The sequence below is a fragment of the Pleurodeles waltl genome, chromosome 5, assembly GCF_031143425.1.
Source record: "Pleurodeles waltl isolate 20211129_DDA chromosome 5, aPleWal1.hap1.20221129, whole genome shotgun sequence".
Taxonomy (NCBI): Eukaryota; Metazoa; Chordata; class Amphibia; order Caudata; family Salamandridae; genus Pleurodeles; species Pleurodeles waltl.
Genome location: NC_090444.1, coordinates 355598030 through 355614152, shown reverse-complemented (window position 1 = coordinate 355614152; position 16123 = coordinate 355598030). Strand labels below are relative to the sequence as shown.

Here is a 16123-nt window from a genome sequence, read left to right as displayed (position 1 = left end):
GTCAGAAATTTACCTTGCCCAGAACAAACATTCCAGAAACTTTCTAGGATCTTGATGGTGATTGGAAGTCATATTTTAACATCCTTGTTTCCTATTGCCAAGGTTAACTTTTCAAGGATCTGAGACCTCAGTAATTGCTGCCAATCTTCAGCAATAATTGTATGGCACTCCACTCTGCTCTACTCCAATCTAACACAGTCCTCTATATGCTATTCCACTGTAAGCCACTCCACTCTGTGCCACTTCATTCTCACTCTATGCCACTCCAGCCCATGCCACTCCGCTCTACACTATTCCACTCTACACCATTCCACTCTACCCAACTCAACACCATGACACCACTCTTGTTGATGCCACTCCACCCTACATTATTCCATGCTATGCCAGACCACCCTAGGCCACTCCAATCTATGCTTCTGCATTCTACTTTATGATCCTCTACTCCACTCTACGACACTATACTCCACTGGACAACCGTCTACTCCAGTCAGTGTAATTCACTCTACTCCACTATATGCACTATGCAACACTCTACTGCACTCTATAACACACTAGACAACTCCCTCTATGCCACTTCACTCCTGTTTACTGCACTGTAGTCTATGACACACTACTTGATTGTACTCCACTTCTCCACTTTACACCACTCCACTCTATGCTACTCTATGCCACTCCACTGTAACACACTCTACTCTCATTCATGCTACTTCACTCTGTAACACTCTAATCCATTCTATGGCACTTCACTCTGCTCTATGACATTTTCCAACACTCTTCAACACATCGCTCCAGTCCACTATGCAAAACCACTCCACTTTATGTCACTTTACTCCACAGATTAATATGCCACACCACTGTATTGCACTCCGAACCACTCTACTCTACAACACGCCAATTCACTCTCACACTTTACTCCACTCTACTTTGTGCCACTTCACTAAACTCCACTTCACTCTACTCTACTGTATGTGCCTCCATTCTATGCCACTCTACTCTACTGTATGGCACTCCTCTTCACTATATGACACTCTACTCCCTCCACTCTAGAAGACTTTGTTTCATGGTATACCCTTCCACTGTGCACCACTCTACTCCACTGAATGGCCCTCTACTACACTCCACTGTAACACGCCACTCTGACACTCCACTCTATGACATTACACTATACTAGCCTCTGTGCCACTCTACTTTATGACACACCACTCAAAAACACTACACTTAACAGCACTATTTTCCACTATGGTCCACTCTATACCACTCCACTCCAGAACACACTCTCAACTCTATGACACTGCACTTAACAACACTCCAGTTAATGCCACTTCACTGTATGACACTCAAATCTACTGTACTACACGTCAGTCCACGGTACAGCATGCAACTGGACTCTACGATACTACACTCCACTGTACAACACACCACTCTAGAACACTAATTTAAAGATAGTATGTTAGTTATGAATTTAAGATCTAACTTTTGAATTTCTAATATTTGTGTAGCTTAAGTTTGTTTTTTATAAAAATAATAAATACATTTCTAGTAATTTCAAGGTGGTGCCTAAATTATTAATGTATGTTACAACTATAGAATTGTTTAGGTTGGTTTGTAAGGAATTACATTTCCCTCACTATAACTTACTCTTAACATTTGTTTTTTTCATTATATACATATAGCTAATACATTTTGCGCAGTCTGACAAATCTGCGGGGGCCAAGAATAAAGGGGGGTTAAAAATTGCAAATGTCCCCATATATTTTCCATAGACTTCTTTAAGAAGTGTTATCATAAAAACTGCTGAACGACATTACACTGAATTTGACAGCCAGCTAGATCTTGGTTTTCAGATTGTGCTTTTTGTGATTTGGAGTGAATCCGTTGAGTACTTTTTGAAAAATTAGGGTTTAGAAATATTTGTATATCCGGATAGTTGGGTCTGTGAGAGGCGTGTAACAGTCTCACGGAGCACCAGTTACAAAATAGAGCATTTTGATTGGCCCAGGAAGCTTTTTTCCCTGGGCCATCTCACTCCATTGAAAGTCAGATTCCCAAGGGAGCGTGCGCTCTAAGTGGCTGCCAACAACATGAGAAAAATGTTTCTTGCAGCCATTACAGGACTGAGGCACTTAACCCCTGCCTTGAAGGAAAAAAAAAAAAATTATATGAAGAGGCAGAGTAGGGATACCCTGCCCCCCTGGGCCCCAGGAGGGGACCCAGATGGACCTGCCCCTTTGGGCCAAAATTGAAAACAAAGTCCCCCGGCTCAGGCAGGTAAACTTGTGTTTGCTCTGATCTGGTGGTAGCAATTTTTAAAGCTCCCACCAACAGGAGAAAGCACAAAGACTGCTCCCAGTGGGTGAGATCTTTAAAAAGGCTCCTGCCAGCTGGGAGCACACTTGTGTTCTGTTTCCCTGTCTGCACTGATGCGGGAAGGGAAACAGAATAACAGATTTTTCCTGCCAAGAGGGAATAGGATAAATAGCTGATCCCAGAAGGCAGGAGCAAAGCTCCTGGGGCTCTACCTGCAGCCCCCAGCGTGCTTTTTGTGGTTTCCCTGGGAAGGCAACAAAGCAGCCACCTATATTAAAAACAGTCCCGGAGATGGGGTCCCCTGGGCCATAATAGGTTAGTACCTTGTGCACACAGTCTTCTGTGTTATATAGAAATTGTCATGCTGAGACAATTCTGTCAAAAAACTCAAGGTTGCTTACAATATCTAGTATGTAGAATATTTGCCCTGTTGGAAACTTTTTCTGCAGTGCCAAAAAACCTGTGGAACATGCTGTCACCTGCACACAGAGCTACTCTTCAATACAAAGATTTGTAAAGCGTTGGATACCTCTGCTTGCCTATGATGCATTAGGAACACATGCGTTTGATAAACACACCCATTAGCTGGCCAGAGGCTGTACAAAATTAGGTTGAAAGGTAATATGGTAATTACTCACCATTATGTAACCTATAAAACAAACTAGCACACCAATTGGATGATGTCATCAGTGATGTCATAGATGATGTCATAGAATGTGTCATGAGTGATGTAATAGGTGAGGTCCTAAGCAGTGCATGGCAGGGGTTCAAGTTATAGTTAGCTCTACTAACTATAACTGGTGGATTCAAAACGTTAATATTGAATATAAATATCACACCCGTTTCTTTCTAAATGTTACACTGCATGAATTTTGATTTTGATTATTAACTTGTTAAATTTGTTTTCATTTGTGGATATTGTACATCGTTTCTTTAGCACAACACAGCTGTTGTGTTTGGTAACTGAAACTGTAGAGAGTACAAAACCTTATTTAGAGCTGATCATAGACTCTTTGGATTTTTTGCATACTTACTTGGTCTACATAAGAAAATAAAACAGAAATATGAATATGTAGTTGAATGTTTTTATTTTTTCCCATGTCCCCAGTATTCAGTACATTTATTGCACCTTCTAATTAATCAAACATATTTGAAATAATACGATTGCTGCTACTGTTGTTAGAACAACTATTACTATTGCTTGCTCCTACTACTATATAACACTAACAATAATATTAACAGTAAAACCATAATAAGATTGATGACCATACGTAATCGTAACACTGCAATCTGAAAGAACAAGATTTCAGTAAGGATGTAAAATATGTGCCTACATACAGTGACTTTTTTTAATTAATATTTGTGTTTGCACCCTGCTTGAGATATGGTAATTTCAAGAAATATTTTCTCTCGTCGAGGTCCCATCATTGCTGAACTTGTATTGAAATTTATTTTCCTTTTGTTTAATCTACTGGCTTAGAGCCATGCTTATGTTTTTAAATAGGCTGGAATAGGAGCTTCATCCTCTTTATTTATTTTGTATTTTGTTTCAGAACTTTTGAAAGATTCCAAAGACATACAAGAATCTGCCATGGATCCATCAATGGAAGAGCAAGACCAAGCTAAAGGTAAAAGAATTCAACAAAAACATCGTAAGGTAACAGTAGGACTAAGGAATCAGGAAAAAACGATAGCTGGGAGAGTACAGCGCTAATGTTCTAGATGATCACCTTATTCACAATTCATTGTCTTATACATTGGATATCCAGCATCATAGAGACAATCAGCCACACTTGCCAATTCAGATTTAGTAATGTTTCTATTTCTTATCCCCAAGAACAATGATGCTAGTGCCTCACCACCAATCCACTCTTAGTGGTCTTTTTCCGCATACAGGCAAGTGCCCTCGCAAAATTCGACACGTAACACACTCCACATTTTGTCTAGTCACTCGCCTTGAAATATGTTTTGCTGAGCTGGTCGTTTCCATATACCTTATTTTATGGGAAAAATGACATCAATAATCAAATTGCAGAAATCTAGCAATGTAACACTGTTAGACTTTTCATCCTTGGCGTGGTCTCCCTTAACTTTTTGCCTCTGTTCCCCAGGTTGTTGATGTGTGCTGGACTCTGATTTTGCTGTTTTTGTTACTCTGGGCACTTTACCACTGCTAACCAGTGCTAAAGTGCAAGTGCTCCTGTTTAAATTATATGTAAGTGGTTCATCCATGATTGGCATATTTGAATTACTAGTAAGTCCCTAGTAATGTGCACTAGAGGTGCCAGGGCCTGTAAATCAAATACTACTAGTGGGCCTGCAGCACTGGTTGTGCCACCCACATAAGTAGTTCTGTAATCATGTCTCAGACCTGCCACTGCAGTGTCTGTATGTGTATTTTTACACTGTAAATTCGACTTGGCAAGTGTACCCACTTGCCAGGCCTAAACCTTCCCTTTTCTTACATGTAAGGCACCCCTAAGGTAGGCCCTAGGTAGCCCCAAGGGCAGGGTGCAGTGTATGGATAAGGTAGGACATATAGTAATGTGGTTTATATGTCCTAACAGTGAAATACTACCAATTTCGTTTTCACTGTTGCAAGGTCTGTCTCTCTCATAGGATAATATGGGGGCTACCTTTAAATATGATTAAAGTGTAGATTCCCCTAGAGAGTAGATGGACATGTGGAGTTTGGGATCCCTGAACTCACAATTTAAAAATACATCTTTTAGTAAAGTTGATTTTAAGATTGTGAGTTTGGAAATGCCACTTTTAGAAAGTGAGCATTTTCTTGCTTAAACCATTCTGTGACTCTGCCTTGTTTGTGGATTCCCTGTCTGGGTCAGTTTGACAGTTGGGTTGTTTTTCACCTCACACCAGACAGTGACACAAAGGGAGCTGGGGTGTGATCTGCATTCCTGATTAGCCATCTCTGCTAGGAGGGAGGGGTGGAGTGGTCACTCTCATCTGAAAGGACTGTGCCTGCCTCTGACAATGCTGTCTCCAGCCCCCTGGTGTGTGTCTGAGGCCTTGCCTGGGCAAGGCAGGATTTCACAAGAAGGTGTGAGTCCCCTTTGAAGGAAGGTGACTTCAAAGACTAAAATGGGTATAAGAAGGGCACCCAAACTTACAAACTTTAGAAACACTTCTGGAATCAAGGGGAACCTCTGCCTGGAGAAGAGCTGATCGCTGAGGAACAAGTGCTGCCCTGCCTGTGACTGTGCTTTGTGGAGCTTTCCTGCAGTGCTGCTTCTGCCAGAGTAAGAGGGCAAAGACTGGACTTTGTGTGCCTTCCATCTTGAAGAAGAAATCTCCAAGGGCTTGATGTAGAGCTTGCCTCCTGTTATTGAAGTCTCAGGGATAGCAAAGACTTCTTCCTGCCAGCACCTGGAGTCTCTGGAGAGACCCCTACTCTGCTCTGTGGTGCCCTTCCAGTTCCTGGGACCCTGAAAGGAGAGGCTGGCAGCCTAAGGACAAAAATACACGCACCGAGCACCGTGCGGAGAAAAGATCGACGCGAATCCGATCGCGGCTGAGAAAACGACGCGACGCCGGCTCCGCAGCTGAGAAACGACGCCGCTGGAAACGCGACCGGAGAATCGACGCCCGGAGCAGGAGAAACGACGCGCAGCATCGCTGACGAAGGCTGAGAGATCGCAACCAGCGCCGCGGGACTTCGGACCGTCGCGTGGCTGGCTTTTTCGACGCGCCTCGCCGAGCCGAGCTGTTTTCGACGCATATACCCGTGCCGGGTTATTTTCGACGCACACCGCCCGTGCGGGGTTATTTTTGCCGCAAACCAGGTACATTTTCACGCTAGCAGCGCTAGTGTGGTGTTACAACTACCTAAAGACTCTTTTTATTTTAAACCTTTAAAAAATCATAACTTGACTTGTGTATGTTGGATTTTTGTCGTTTTGGTCTTGTTTTGTCTAGATAAATATTTCCTATTTTTCTAAACTGGTGTTGTGTCATTTTGTAGTGTTTTCATTAAGTTACTGTGTGTGTTGGTACAAATACTTTACGCCCAGCACTCTGAGGTTAAGCCTACTGCTCTGCCAAGCTACCAAGGGGGTAAGCAGGGGTTAGCTGAGGGTGATTCTCTTTTATCCTAACTAGAGTGAGGGTCCTTGCTTGAACAGGGGGTAACCTGACTGTCAACCAAAGACCCCATTTCTAACAAACACATTTTCAGATTTGCATGAAATTGTTTTAAAAAAAAGTAATTGTGTAAAAGGGTATTTCAAGCCCCCATTGTGTTACAAGTGTCCTCCTTGTAAGTATTTGGGTATTGGTTGAGGAAGATGGAAGCCCCGGTGAGTCAATAACAATAGTTTGTCAGGGTGAACCACAAAGGTCACTAAATTAACCTGTGCTTAACCGTCTCATAGCTTGGCACAAAAACATTCAGGCTTCACTTAAAGGCAATTTGTTAACTATTTATGTAACACATAAACAAAAATGAAGTGAAAACACAACACAAGAAAAAATCCTAAACAAATATAGAAAAATTTCAAAATTTTCATAAATAGAACTGGAGATATTCATTGTTAAATTGTAAAAGTGAAAGTAGCACCTAAAAGCACAAAGCATCAACAGGGATTATCTGATTGCGCATACCTGGAAGAAAGTCACAACTTACAGACCAACACCGATAGAGTGCAGGCCGGATACAGTGACCAGGTTAGTCTGGCTGAGAGTTTAACTTACATCCTTGATACAAGGCTTCATGTCACTCTGCATCAGTTCTGATTAGGAGCTGCACGGGCTGCAATGGGAGGTCCTGTGTCGAGCTGAATTGTGCTTTGTCAGTTCAGATGAGGAGCTGCGAGTGTCTGCGATGCGAGGTCCTGCACTGAGTTGTGGTGCAGTGCTTCAGATTTGATGGCACAGGCATTTAAGCAGGTAGGAATCCACTCTGGTGCCAGGCCAAGGTCTAGGACTTGGGTGCACGTCTTTGTGGTCAGGTCTCACTCCTGGCAGAGGCCAGCAGTGGGGCTCAGGCAGATCCAGTTGTAGGTCCAGACAGGTGCGGTAGAGTAGGTTAGCTGGGCAGTTGCACGGAGTCTTCTGAAGCTTCTTCTGTCCATGTATTTCTCACAAGAGGTTAGCCAGTTGACCTTTGGAGTCACTCTGGGTAGCCGGAGACAAAGGCAAGCAGGTCCAGTCTTCCTTCTCAGACAGCAAGACAGTGCAACAGCAGGACAGAGCTTCTTCTATAACTTCCAGTATTGTTCTGATGTTTGTCTCTGGAGGTCTAATATTCATATTTGATGCCAGCCTTTGTATGAGAGGATTCCCAAGCTTACCCCCATATCTGGTTCTGGAAAGTTCTTGTCCTTCCCCTGTCAAGGCTTCAAACAGTCAGGAAGAGACAAAAGGCAAGGCAAGCCTGGTGTCAGGCTTCTTTGTGTGTGCAAGAGGCAAAGCCCTTTGAAATGTAAGTGGGACTGAGTACAGCAGAGCTATTCACATTCATGTGACCCAGGACACTGGCAGAAGGCGCAAATAGTTGGGACGACAAAGTGCCATTTTCAGAATTGGGACTTAAAATCTGATTTTGCCATTAAATCGGATTTTAAATTACAATGGGAGAGCTAGGTCCTACAAAAGCAAAAAAAGAGTTTTGTAGTGTTTCACTATCATGCCATGTAAAACATACGTCTACATGTCCTAATATGCAAATACAGTGCACGCTGCCCAGTGAGCTTTTTGGGCCTACCTTAGGTGGGACTTATGGGTATTAAAAAGGAGGATTTAGGTCTGGAAAAGGGTTTCTTTTGTCAGGTCAAAATGGCAGTTTAAAACTGCACTGCAGGCTGCCATTGCAGGCCTGATCCATGTTTTAAAAGGCTACTTTAGTGGGTGGTACAATGAGTGCTGCAGGCCCACTAGAAGCATTTAATTTACAGGTCCTGGTACATGTTGTACCATTTACTAGACTTACATGTAAATTACATGAGCCAATTAAGTGTAGGCTAATTTTAGCTTGTTTGAAAGCAAGAGCACAAGCACTTTACCAATGATTAGCAAGGAAAAAGTACAAAGAGTACTAATCCCCAAAAAAACGGGTTCAGCAACAAAATGAAAAATTCTTGGGGAGACCCTGCTAAAAGGCCCAGGTCCAACAAAGCTCATTTTGTATAATAATGTAATAATGTTGTAGTTCGTACTGGTGACGTCTCTATTCGAAGACTTCTGAATGTATTTTGGTTGTACATATCCCACAATGTTTCAATTACTCACAAATCCCTTTCCATCCTCATCTTCTCTCTGTCCAGCCTCATTTTGTGCAGTCACCAAGATTTGTACCTTTCCAGCCTCATGGACTGAAATGTCAATTCCTCTGGAAGATGATTATGGGTGTGCAAAGTTGTGAAGCCCTTTGACTGATAACTTAGTTTTTTTTAACTCAGTACCACTACTACTCAGTGCACCATCAGATTGTGGATGTTATTTGTCTCCTCAGTGTCCCAGCCACATGCATAATTATATGCTTAAAGCCTGATGCCCTATATCACTCTCAGATGTTTCCCTTTTTGAAGACTCACATTTTATGCCCACTTCCCCCCTGCCCAAACCCTCTCACTGTCAGTCCACCTGCAACATTATTCTTTCCATTGAGCCCTTTCAACCAGCACCCCGTACCTGTTGGTGGTCATAGTGAAGGTTGCATCTGAAATATTCTCCTACAGAATACTTTTCCTATGGCACATTCAGCACCAGAAAATCAAAGTGAAGGAAGCTGGGCTTGCTAAACCATTCAGATGAAAGCAGGAACATTTGACAAACTATGCACACTTTGCAGCAGGCAAAGTTTCCAGCCTTCCTCCAGCCTTTTGGGTTATGTTTAGACTTCCTTCACTAACTGTTATAGGTGATCCATATGCTTTTGTGACTACTTCCTGTAACCAAGTTCTAGGATACCCTGGGTGGAGGCACAGCCATGGAGTACCCTGGCCTTCCAGCCTGTGGGGCAACTAATGATTACTTGCAACTTGTTTTCCTTTGTAGAGGTAGATGGTTTTTATACTGCTCCCATTGGCTTCATGGTAAAATTCTATCAGTGTTTCAGAACTGTTGCCCTTCTATTTCCTTTGTGTGTCGTGAGCTACAAGTGTGCAATAAATTTTGCAGTTACATGATAGCTAGTTTTCTTTTAAGAGGACAGTGTGACTGTGATCCAAAAATGATCTCTCACTGAGTTGCACTGATAATATTTTGATGTATTCCCCTAGGGAGAATTTCTGCCCTGATGTTGCATGTGACAGCACCCATAGAACCCCTTCTCTACCTGAATTTGGGTTACTATTACACATAGCCCAAAGCCTGACCAGAAACTGCATAGGTAATGAACTGAGTAATGTTTGGTGCCTTCCCCACTTCTTCAGGATGTGAGTCAAGCCAGGAAGATATTCCCAGCAACAGAAACCTGTATTAAGGGCTGCTATTGATTTGTGGATATATCACTCAACCTAAACCTCTTGGATCTCTCTCTCTTCCTTTTCCTGCTCCCAATTGTGAAAGCATAGTAAGATGCCCTTTCAAACAATTTGAGAAACATCCGCATTGCAGGCGGCAGTTAAAGTGACTGGGTAGTGGTTTTCCCTTTGTTGTGCACAATTCTGAATATATGTTGGCACTACTGGACTGGCACCCCATTTGACATCTTATGAAACTCGTACTTAAATTGAAAAAGGCATTGTCAATTTGCAGGGCTGAATTTTGCTATGCTTCCCGAAGCTAGATTAGTCATTACACTGTAGAAAAACAACAGCTCCTGTACCCTAGAAGGAAAAGGAAGTTGTTTCTGCATGGGGACAGGATCCTCCTTTCTTTGCAGTGGAAACTTGAGAATTTGCTGATGTAGATTTAAAGATAGGACTTGCTTGAAGAGAAAGGAAATGGCTATGATCAGAGGACAATCTGTCCAGATGTCCAATGTGCACCAGAAAGATGACATTCAGGATGGAGCCCCAAGAAGATACATCTTTGGTTTATTGAACATAGCCAGGACATATGCCACCTGGCTGCAGGTCCCTCGTGCAGGTTCCTGCAAAAGACCAAACAGGCCTTTTGCAAATCTTCATACCCTTTAATAAGTGTGTTTTGAGATGCAGTAAAAATGGTTAACATTAAGATTTAATGATGAAAATAATTGCAAAATTCCACATTGTGATGTGTATCCCCTACTCACTTAATCCTCATAAAACCCATAGTTCTTGCAATAATAATGGATGACAGAACTCACTGCCAAATGGTAAGGATAACACATGTAGTTAGGTATATTTACTTTTCAATCCCCACTATGTCAGAACCGTACTGCTGCTAAGAAATCAGAAGTGAACTTGACTCTTTGTCAGAGGTCTGACGCCTAGCAAGGGACCTCAGACTGCAGGTTGGTCTGGAAGCCCAGGTTTTAACCGTCTTGGCCTGCCAGAGGTAAGGGTGACTCATTCCAGTAGCCTCAATGGTGCTGACAGTTGGTAGTGCCTAAGCAGATGGTGCATTCCAGAAGGAGCCCTGGACAGAAGGGAAAGCCTGAATCCAAACAACCTCTTAAATAGCAGCTAGGTTCCAGATGGGACAAATGGAGACAACCTGACAGGTAAGACAAGACACTTCCAAAGAGCAACAGCCAGCTGGGGAAAACTCGCAGCAGCCAGGAAGTGGAACAACTGGGAGACCGACAAAAGCAGGAATCACCTAGAGTAGATTAAGAGTGAGGAAACAAATGACAGGACTGACAGAGCACAGAAACTCAAGGAGTAAATGAGTTCCTTCCTTTTATATCCTTAAGACAGGAAATTACCTCAAAGGCGATAGTGTGACAATGTTTTATTTGGAAATCCTCACAGGAAATAATGGTGTTGCAGACAAGGTAGTAGAATGGGTAACATTTTTATCACAGAAATCCTCACAAGAGGATTCTGGGAAGAAGGATGATTTAGGAAAATAGAGGCGCCGAAGGCTTCCCCTATCAGGAACCTAAAAGGAGAAGAGTGGATGCAGAAACCAGCAGGATGGCTTCCATTAGGTAAGTTTAGGGGAAAGCAGTGGCACTGGGAACCACTCACACCAAGGAAGATGCTCTTCCAATCCACCTGGGTGGGGTGCCAGGCTTGGTGCCACTCTCTTAGATTTTTATTTGAGACAAGCAAGGAGCAACATCAGAGAAAATCTGTTAGGTTCTTTTTTGAGTGATACTTTGAGGTAAGGTATACAAAGCTCTGTTACAATTGCAAACCCTGCGATTTGCAAAATCACATGGTTTGCAACTGAGTGGGTCCATATCGATATGTGCTAAACCGATTTTTTGAGTTGAGAAAGCCTCTCCAGCACACAAAATGGATTTTGAAAATCATGATTAGAAGGGCATGTGAAAAGGGCATCCACTCCTAATTGTGTGTTACAGTAGTATATTTCAACAAATTGCAAACACAGTTGCAGTTGAAAATCATCGATCAGAAACCGACTCAGATGAAAAGTGTCATCTTAGGACATCTTCCTCTTTCTGTATTGTGATCATATCTTCTGGAAGAGTACGGAGTGGTCCATGTGATCATTGACTGCTACCACCTTTATTTATACTACATGATAACTTTTTTTGTTAATCCTGCACCATCTCCTTCAAAGAACATTGCCTAGTTGAAAAAAGTTTCCTGTTGGGAAATGGAAACATAGGCACAGTGGTCTGCTGTTCGTTGAAGGCCACCGCCCCTGTGTTGAGCCAGTCACATGGGATCTCAAATAGCGACCTACTTAATAAAAATTAATTAGCAGGGCATACAACGACCCCCGATTACTGGAGATTTTGTGATGCAACCTAGTAGTACATAGCTCAAATCTGAAAATCAGACACAGATTTCAAAGATTTTGTCTGTGAGTTGCAACCTGTCTTTTGGTACATCAGGCACCTAAAGGATTTGGTCTGAAGAGCATGGTAGTGGTGCCAAAGCAAGTTAACTGAAAGTACATGAAATGGCTACCAAGTAGAATCCTACAGTGTAACTCAAGAATTCAGTCAACAAACCAAGGGTGAGTCAGTAATTCTCAATTACCTTGTAGAAGAGAGTGTTTATTTACTTAAACCATGACAGTGTCTGGTATGTAACATTACTTCACACCAGATGTCTTTTGTTGCCCTAATAGACCAACACAAGAATTCACCAGAGAGAACTAACATGTAGAACATAAGATTCGTTCCTCTCATATTCACCTTTCCCCGGTTCTAACCATTTAAGCGCCAATTATTCCTTTCTAGAGACTTTCTAGAGACTTTGACTTGTCTCCGGAGTTAAAACAAGAGGTCATGTCACTTATTAAAGCTTTTCAGAGAAATCTTGCCACTCTGGCAGAGTGTGTCTCTATGGGCTTGAAGGATCAAGTATTCCCTCCTGGACATCACCGCCCTTCCCCCAGGTGGAAAAGAATGCTTTAGATTTCGGTGTGTCCATGAACACTCTATCAGTCTGATGTAGAGAAACACTATCCTTTCCTTGCATTTGAGCATTTTTCGGCACATGCCATACTAATTTCAGGTTTCGGTTTCACCTAGTGAGTGCTTGTCATGCTGACACTTTGTAAAAAAAAAAAAAATACATTCCAGGACCACCAATTCCTTACAAATCCAGGGAGTGATTGGGTCTTTATAACAGTGTTAGTTGCACCAATAGTCAGTGACACTATGGGGGTCATTACAACCCTGGCGGACGGTGTTAAAGGTGCAGCAATACCGCAAACAGGTCGGCGGACAAAAAAAGGGAATTATGACCCTGGCGGAAACCGCCAACAAAGACAGCAACTTTAACACACCGCCCGCCACGGCGGTACAGACAAGCAGCCGGTTGTCACCGCCAACAGACAGGCGGAAGACAATGTACCGCCCACAGTATTACAACTGGCCAATCCACCACCTTTTCCTGGGCGGATTCACCGTGGATAAAAACACGTCGGAAACAGTTACTGCAATGGGAAAACGCTCACCTGAACACATCCCACGAGGAACGAGGATTCCATTGAGCCCGAATTACACATTCTACCGGCCCTTGTATTCCTACTCATCTACGAAGACCAACACTGGCGCGGCCGAAGACAACGGTGAGTACTGCACCTACGACATGGGGGAGGCAAAAGTTAGGGGGACACACACGAAACACCCCCACCCTCGCATATTACAACATACACACCAATGCATCCACAAAAATCACAGTAACAACCCACAATCCCCCCGGAAGAATGCAAAGACAAAGCGAAATCAGTTCAAACATTGTCATGTAGCAATATACATGTCTGTCAAAAATATAAAGATATATAATAAAATCAGCCAGAAATATATACATTACGAGAAGTAGTGCAGATATGCACATATCAATGTCCGTGCACCACTAGTCCAAAAATGCATGGGCGAGGCCCACAGTAGATACCTGTCCACAATCGGAGAGAACACTGCCGGGGCATCAGATAGAAATACTACAGGCACTTCAGGGGGAAGGGAAGGGGGGGCACCTCAGCCGGATGAGTGCAAAGCCAGATCCACGACGGGGCTCCATGCCCATTGATGTATCCTGGGGAGTGCAAAGCCACAGTCTCTCAAGTCTGTACAGTGGGTAGGTTGCCCACTGTTCCATCCTGGGGAGTGCAAAGCCACAGTCTCTCAAGTCTCTACAGTGGGTAAGTTGCCCACTGTTCCATCCTGGGGAGTGCAAAGCCACAGTCTCACAAGTCTATACAGTGGGTGGCTTGCCCACTGGACCATCCTGGGGAGTGCAAAGCCACAGTCTCTCAAGTCTATACAGTGGGTGGCTTGCCCACTGGACCATCCTGGGGAGTGCAAAGCCACAGTCTCTCAAGTCTATACAGTGGGTGGCTTGCCCACTGTTCCATCCTGGGGAGTGCAAAGCCACAATTTCGCAAGTAGATTACAGCCGCCACTGGCTCTGGAGGGGGACTGGTGCCCAGACTGGATTAGTCTCCCCGTGAAAGTTCCTGTCCCGTCACTGTCCCAGCTGTACATGGGATAACGATGCTTGATGTGGCGGTCTTTTCCTTCTTACCCGGTGCATGCCCTGTTCAGCGGTGCTTTGCCATGGCGGTCTCTGGACTGTTCAGCGGTGCTTTGCGATGGCGGTTCTGGACTGTTCAGCTGTGCTTTGCGATGGCGGTCTCTGGACTGTTCAGCGGTGCTTTGCCATGGCGGTTCTGGACTGTTCAGCGGTGCTTTGCAATGGTGGTCTCTGGACTGTTCAGCGGTGCTTTGCCATGGCGGTCTCTGGACTGTTCAGCGGTGCTTTGCCATGGCGGTCTCTGGACTATTCAGCGGTGCTTTGCCATGGCAGTTCTGGACTGTTCAGCGGTGCTTTGCCATGGCGGTCTCTGGGCTGTTCAGCGGTGCTTTGCCATGGCGGTTCTGGACTGTTCAGCAGTGCTTTGCCATGGCGGTTCTGGACAGTTCAGCAGTGCTTTGCCATGGCGGTCTCTGGACTGTTCAGCTGTGCTTTGCCATGGCGGTTCTGGACTGTTCAGCGGTGCTTTGCCATGGCGGTCTATGGACTGTTCAGTGGTGCTTTGCCATGGCGGTCTCTGGACTGTTCAGCGGTGCTTTGTCATGGTGGTTCTGGAACGGGCATTGGTGTGTGGCATGACGTTCCCTGGACTGGGCATTGGTGTGTGGAATGACGTTCCCTAGACTGGGCATTGGTGTGTGGCATGACGTTCCCTCATAGCCCACCTGGGCTGTGGCAGCTTGGGCCCTCCTGGGCACTGACTCCGGCGGTGGTCTCCTGACCAGTGACGATACTTGGGCCCTCCTCGGCAATGACTCCGGCGGTGGTCTCCTGACCAGTGGCGATACTTGGGCCCTCCTGGGCACTGACTCCGGCGGTGGTCTCCTGACCAGTGACGATACTTGGGCCCTCCTAGGCAATGACTCCGGCGGTGGCGGTGGTCTCCTGACCAGTGACGATACTTGGGCCCTCCTGGGCAATGACTCCGGCGGTGGCGGTGGTCTCCTGACGAGTGACGATACTTGGGCCCTCCTGGGCAATGACTCTGGCGGTGGTCTCCGGACCAGTGACGACGGTGCTGGCGGTGGCGTCTCGACCGCCGGGAAGGATGCCGCCCTTCTCCGCCGTGATACTCACAACAGGCTGGGCAGACTTCCTCTGGCCCTTCCCCACCTTTGGTGGAGTCACAGCTGACTCTCCAATCCCCTTGGGACCCCTGTGAGTTGTTTTCCCTCCAGGAGTCATCACACGGTCCCGTTGTCCACTTTCCAATTTCAGAGCCTTTACAGGGGGTGGGCTGCCAGTGCCTTGGCTCCAGGTCATACTGCCTGCCCTGGTGGCCGGTGCACTCCACACACCTTGAACAGGTACCACTGGTATTGGAGGCTTTTTGGCTGAGGCGCTACGACGGGACTCATGAATTGGAGGGGGGTTTGGGGGCAAAAAGGTCAACTTTACAGAGGGACAGTTTCTGACGAACACTGGGATGGGTAGTTGGAGGAGGCCTGGGAGTGGAGGAAGAGGAGGTGGTTGTAGGAGGTGTCACTTTAGGTGTTTTGGGTGCAGGTGCAGGTACTGGAGGCTGTCGTGAGGTGGATGGATGTTGGGTGTGTGAGTGCTGCGTTTGTGTACTTTGGGAGGGGGCGTCACAGACACACTGGGAGAGGACACAGGGGACGTGTAAATGGGAGTGGAGGTGGTGAGTGCAGGTGAGCGGGAAGTGGTGCTGGGTGTTCTGTTGCGAGTCCTGGTGCCTGTAGATGTAGTGCATGCAGGTGTGTGTGTAGACGAGACTGGGAGGGAGGAGGGAG

General features: G+C 45.0%; 1 protein-coding gene across 4 annotated transcripts in view; it reads left to right on the top strand.

Moving 5' to 3' along the window:
• The window catches only part of MACROD2 (mono-ADP ribosylhydrolase 2), a 5612477-nt gene that overhangs the window by 5083826 nt on the left and 512528 nt on the right, over positions 1–16123 (top strand). For all 4 annotated transcript variants that reach the window (XM_069234098.1, XM_069234097.1, XM_069234096.1 and 1 more), the window contains one exon: positions 3861–3935. In XM_069234098.1, coding sequence (XP_069090199.1) covers positions 3861–3935 — 75 coding nt within the window. The remainder of the gene's footprint in view (positions 1–3860; positions 3936–16123) is intronic.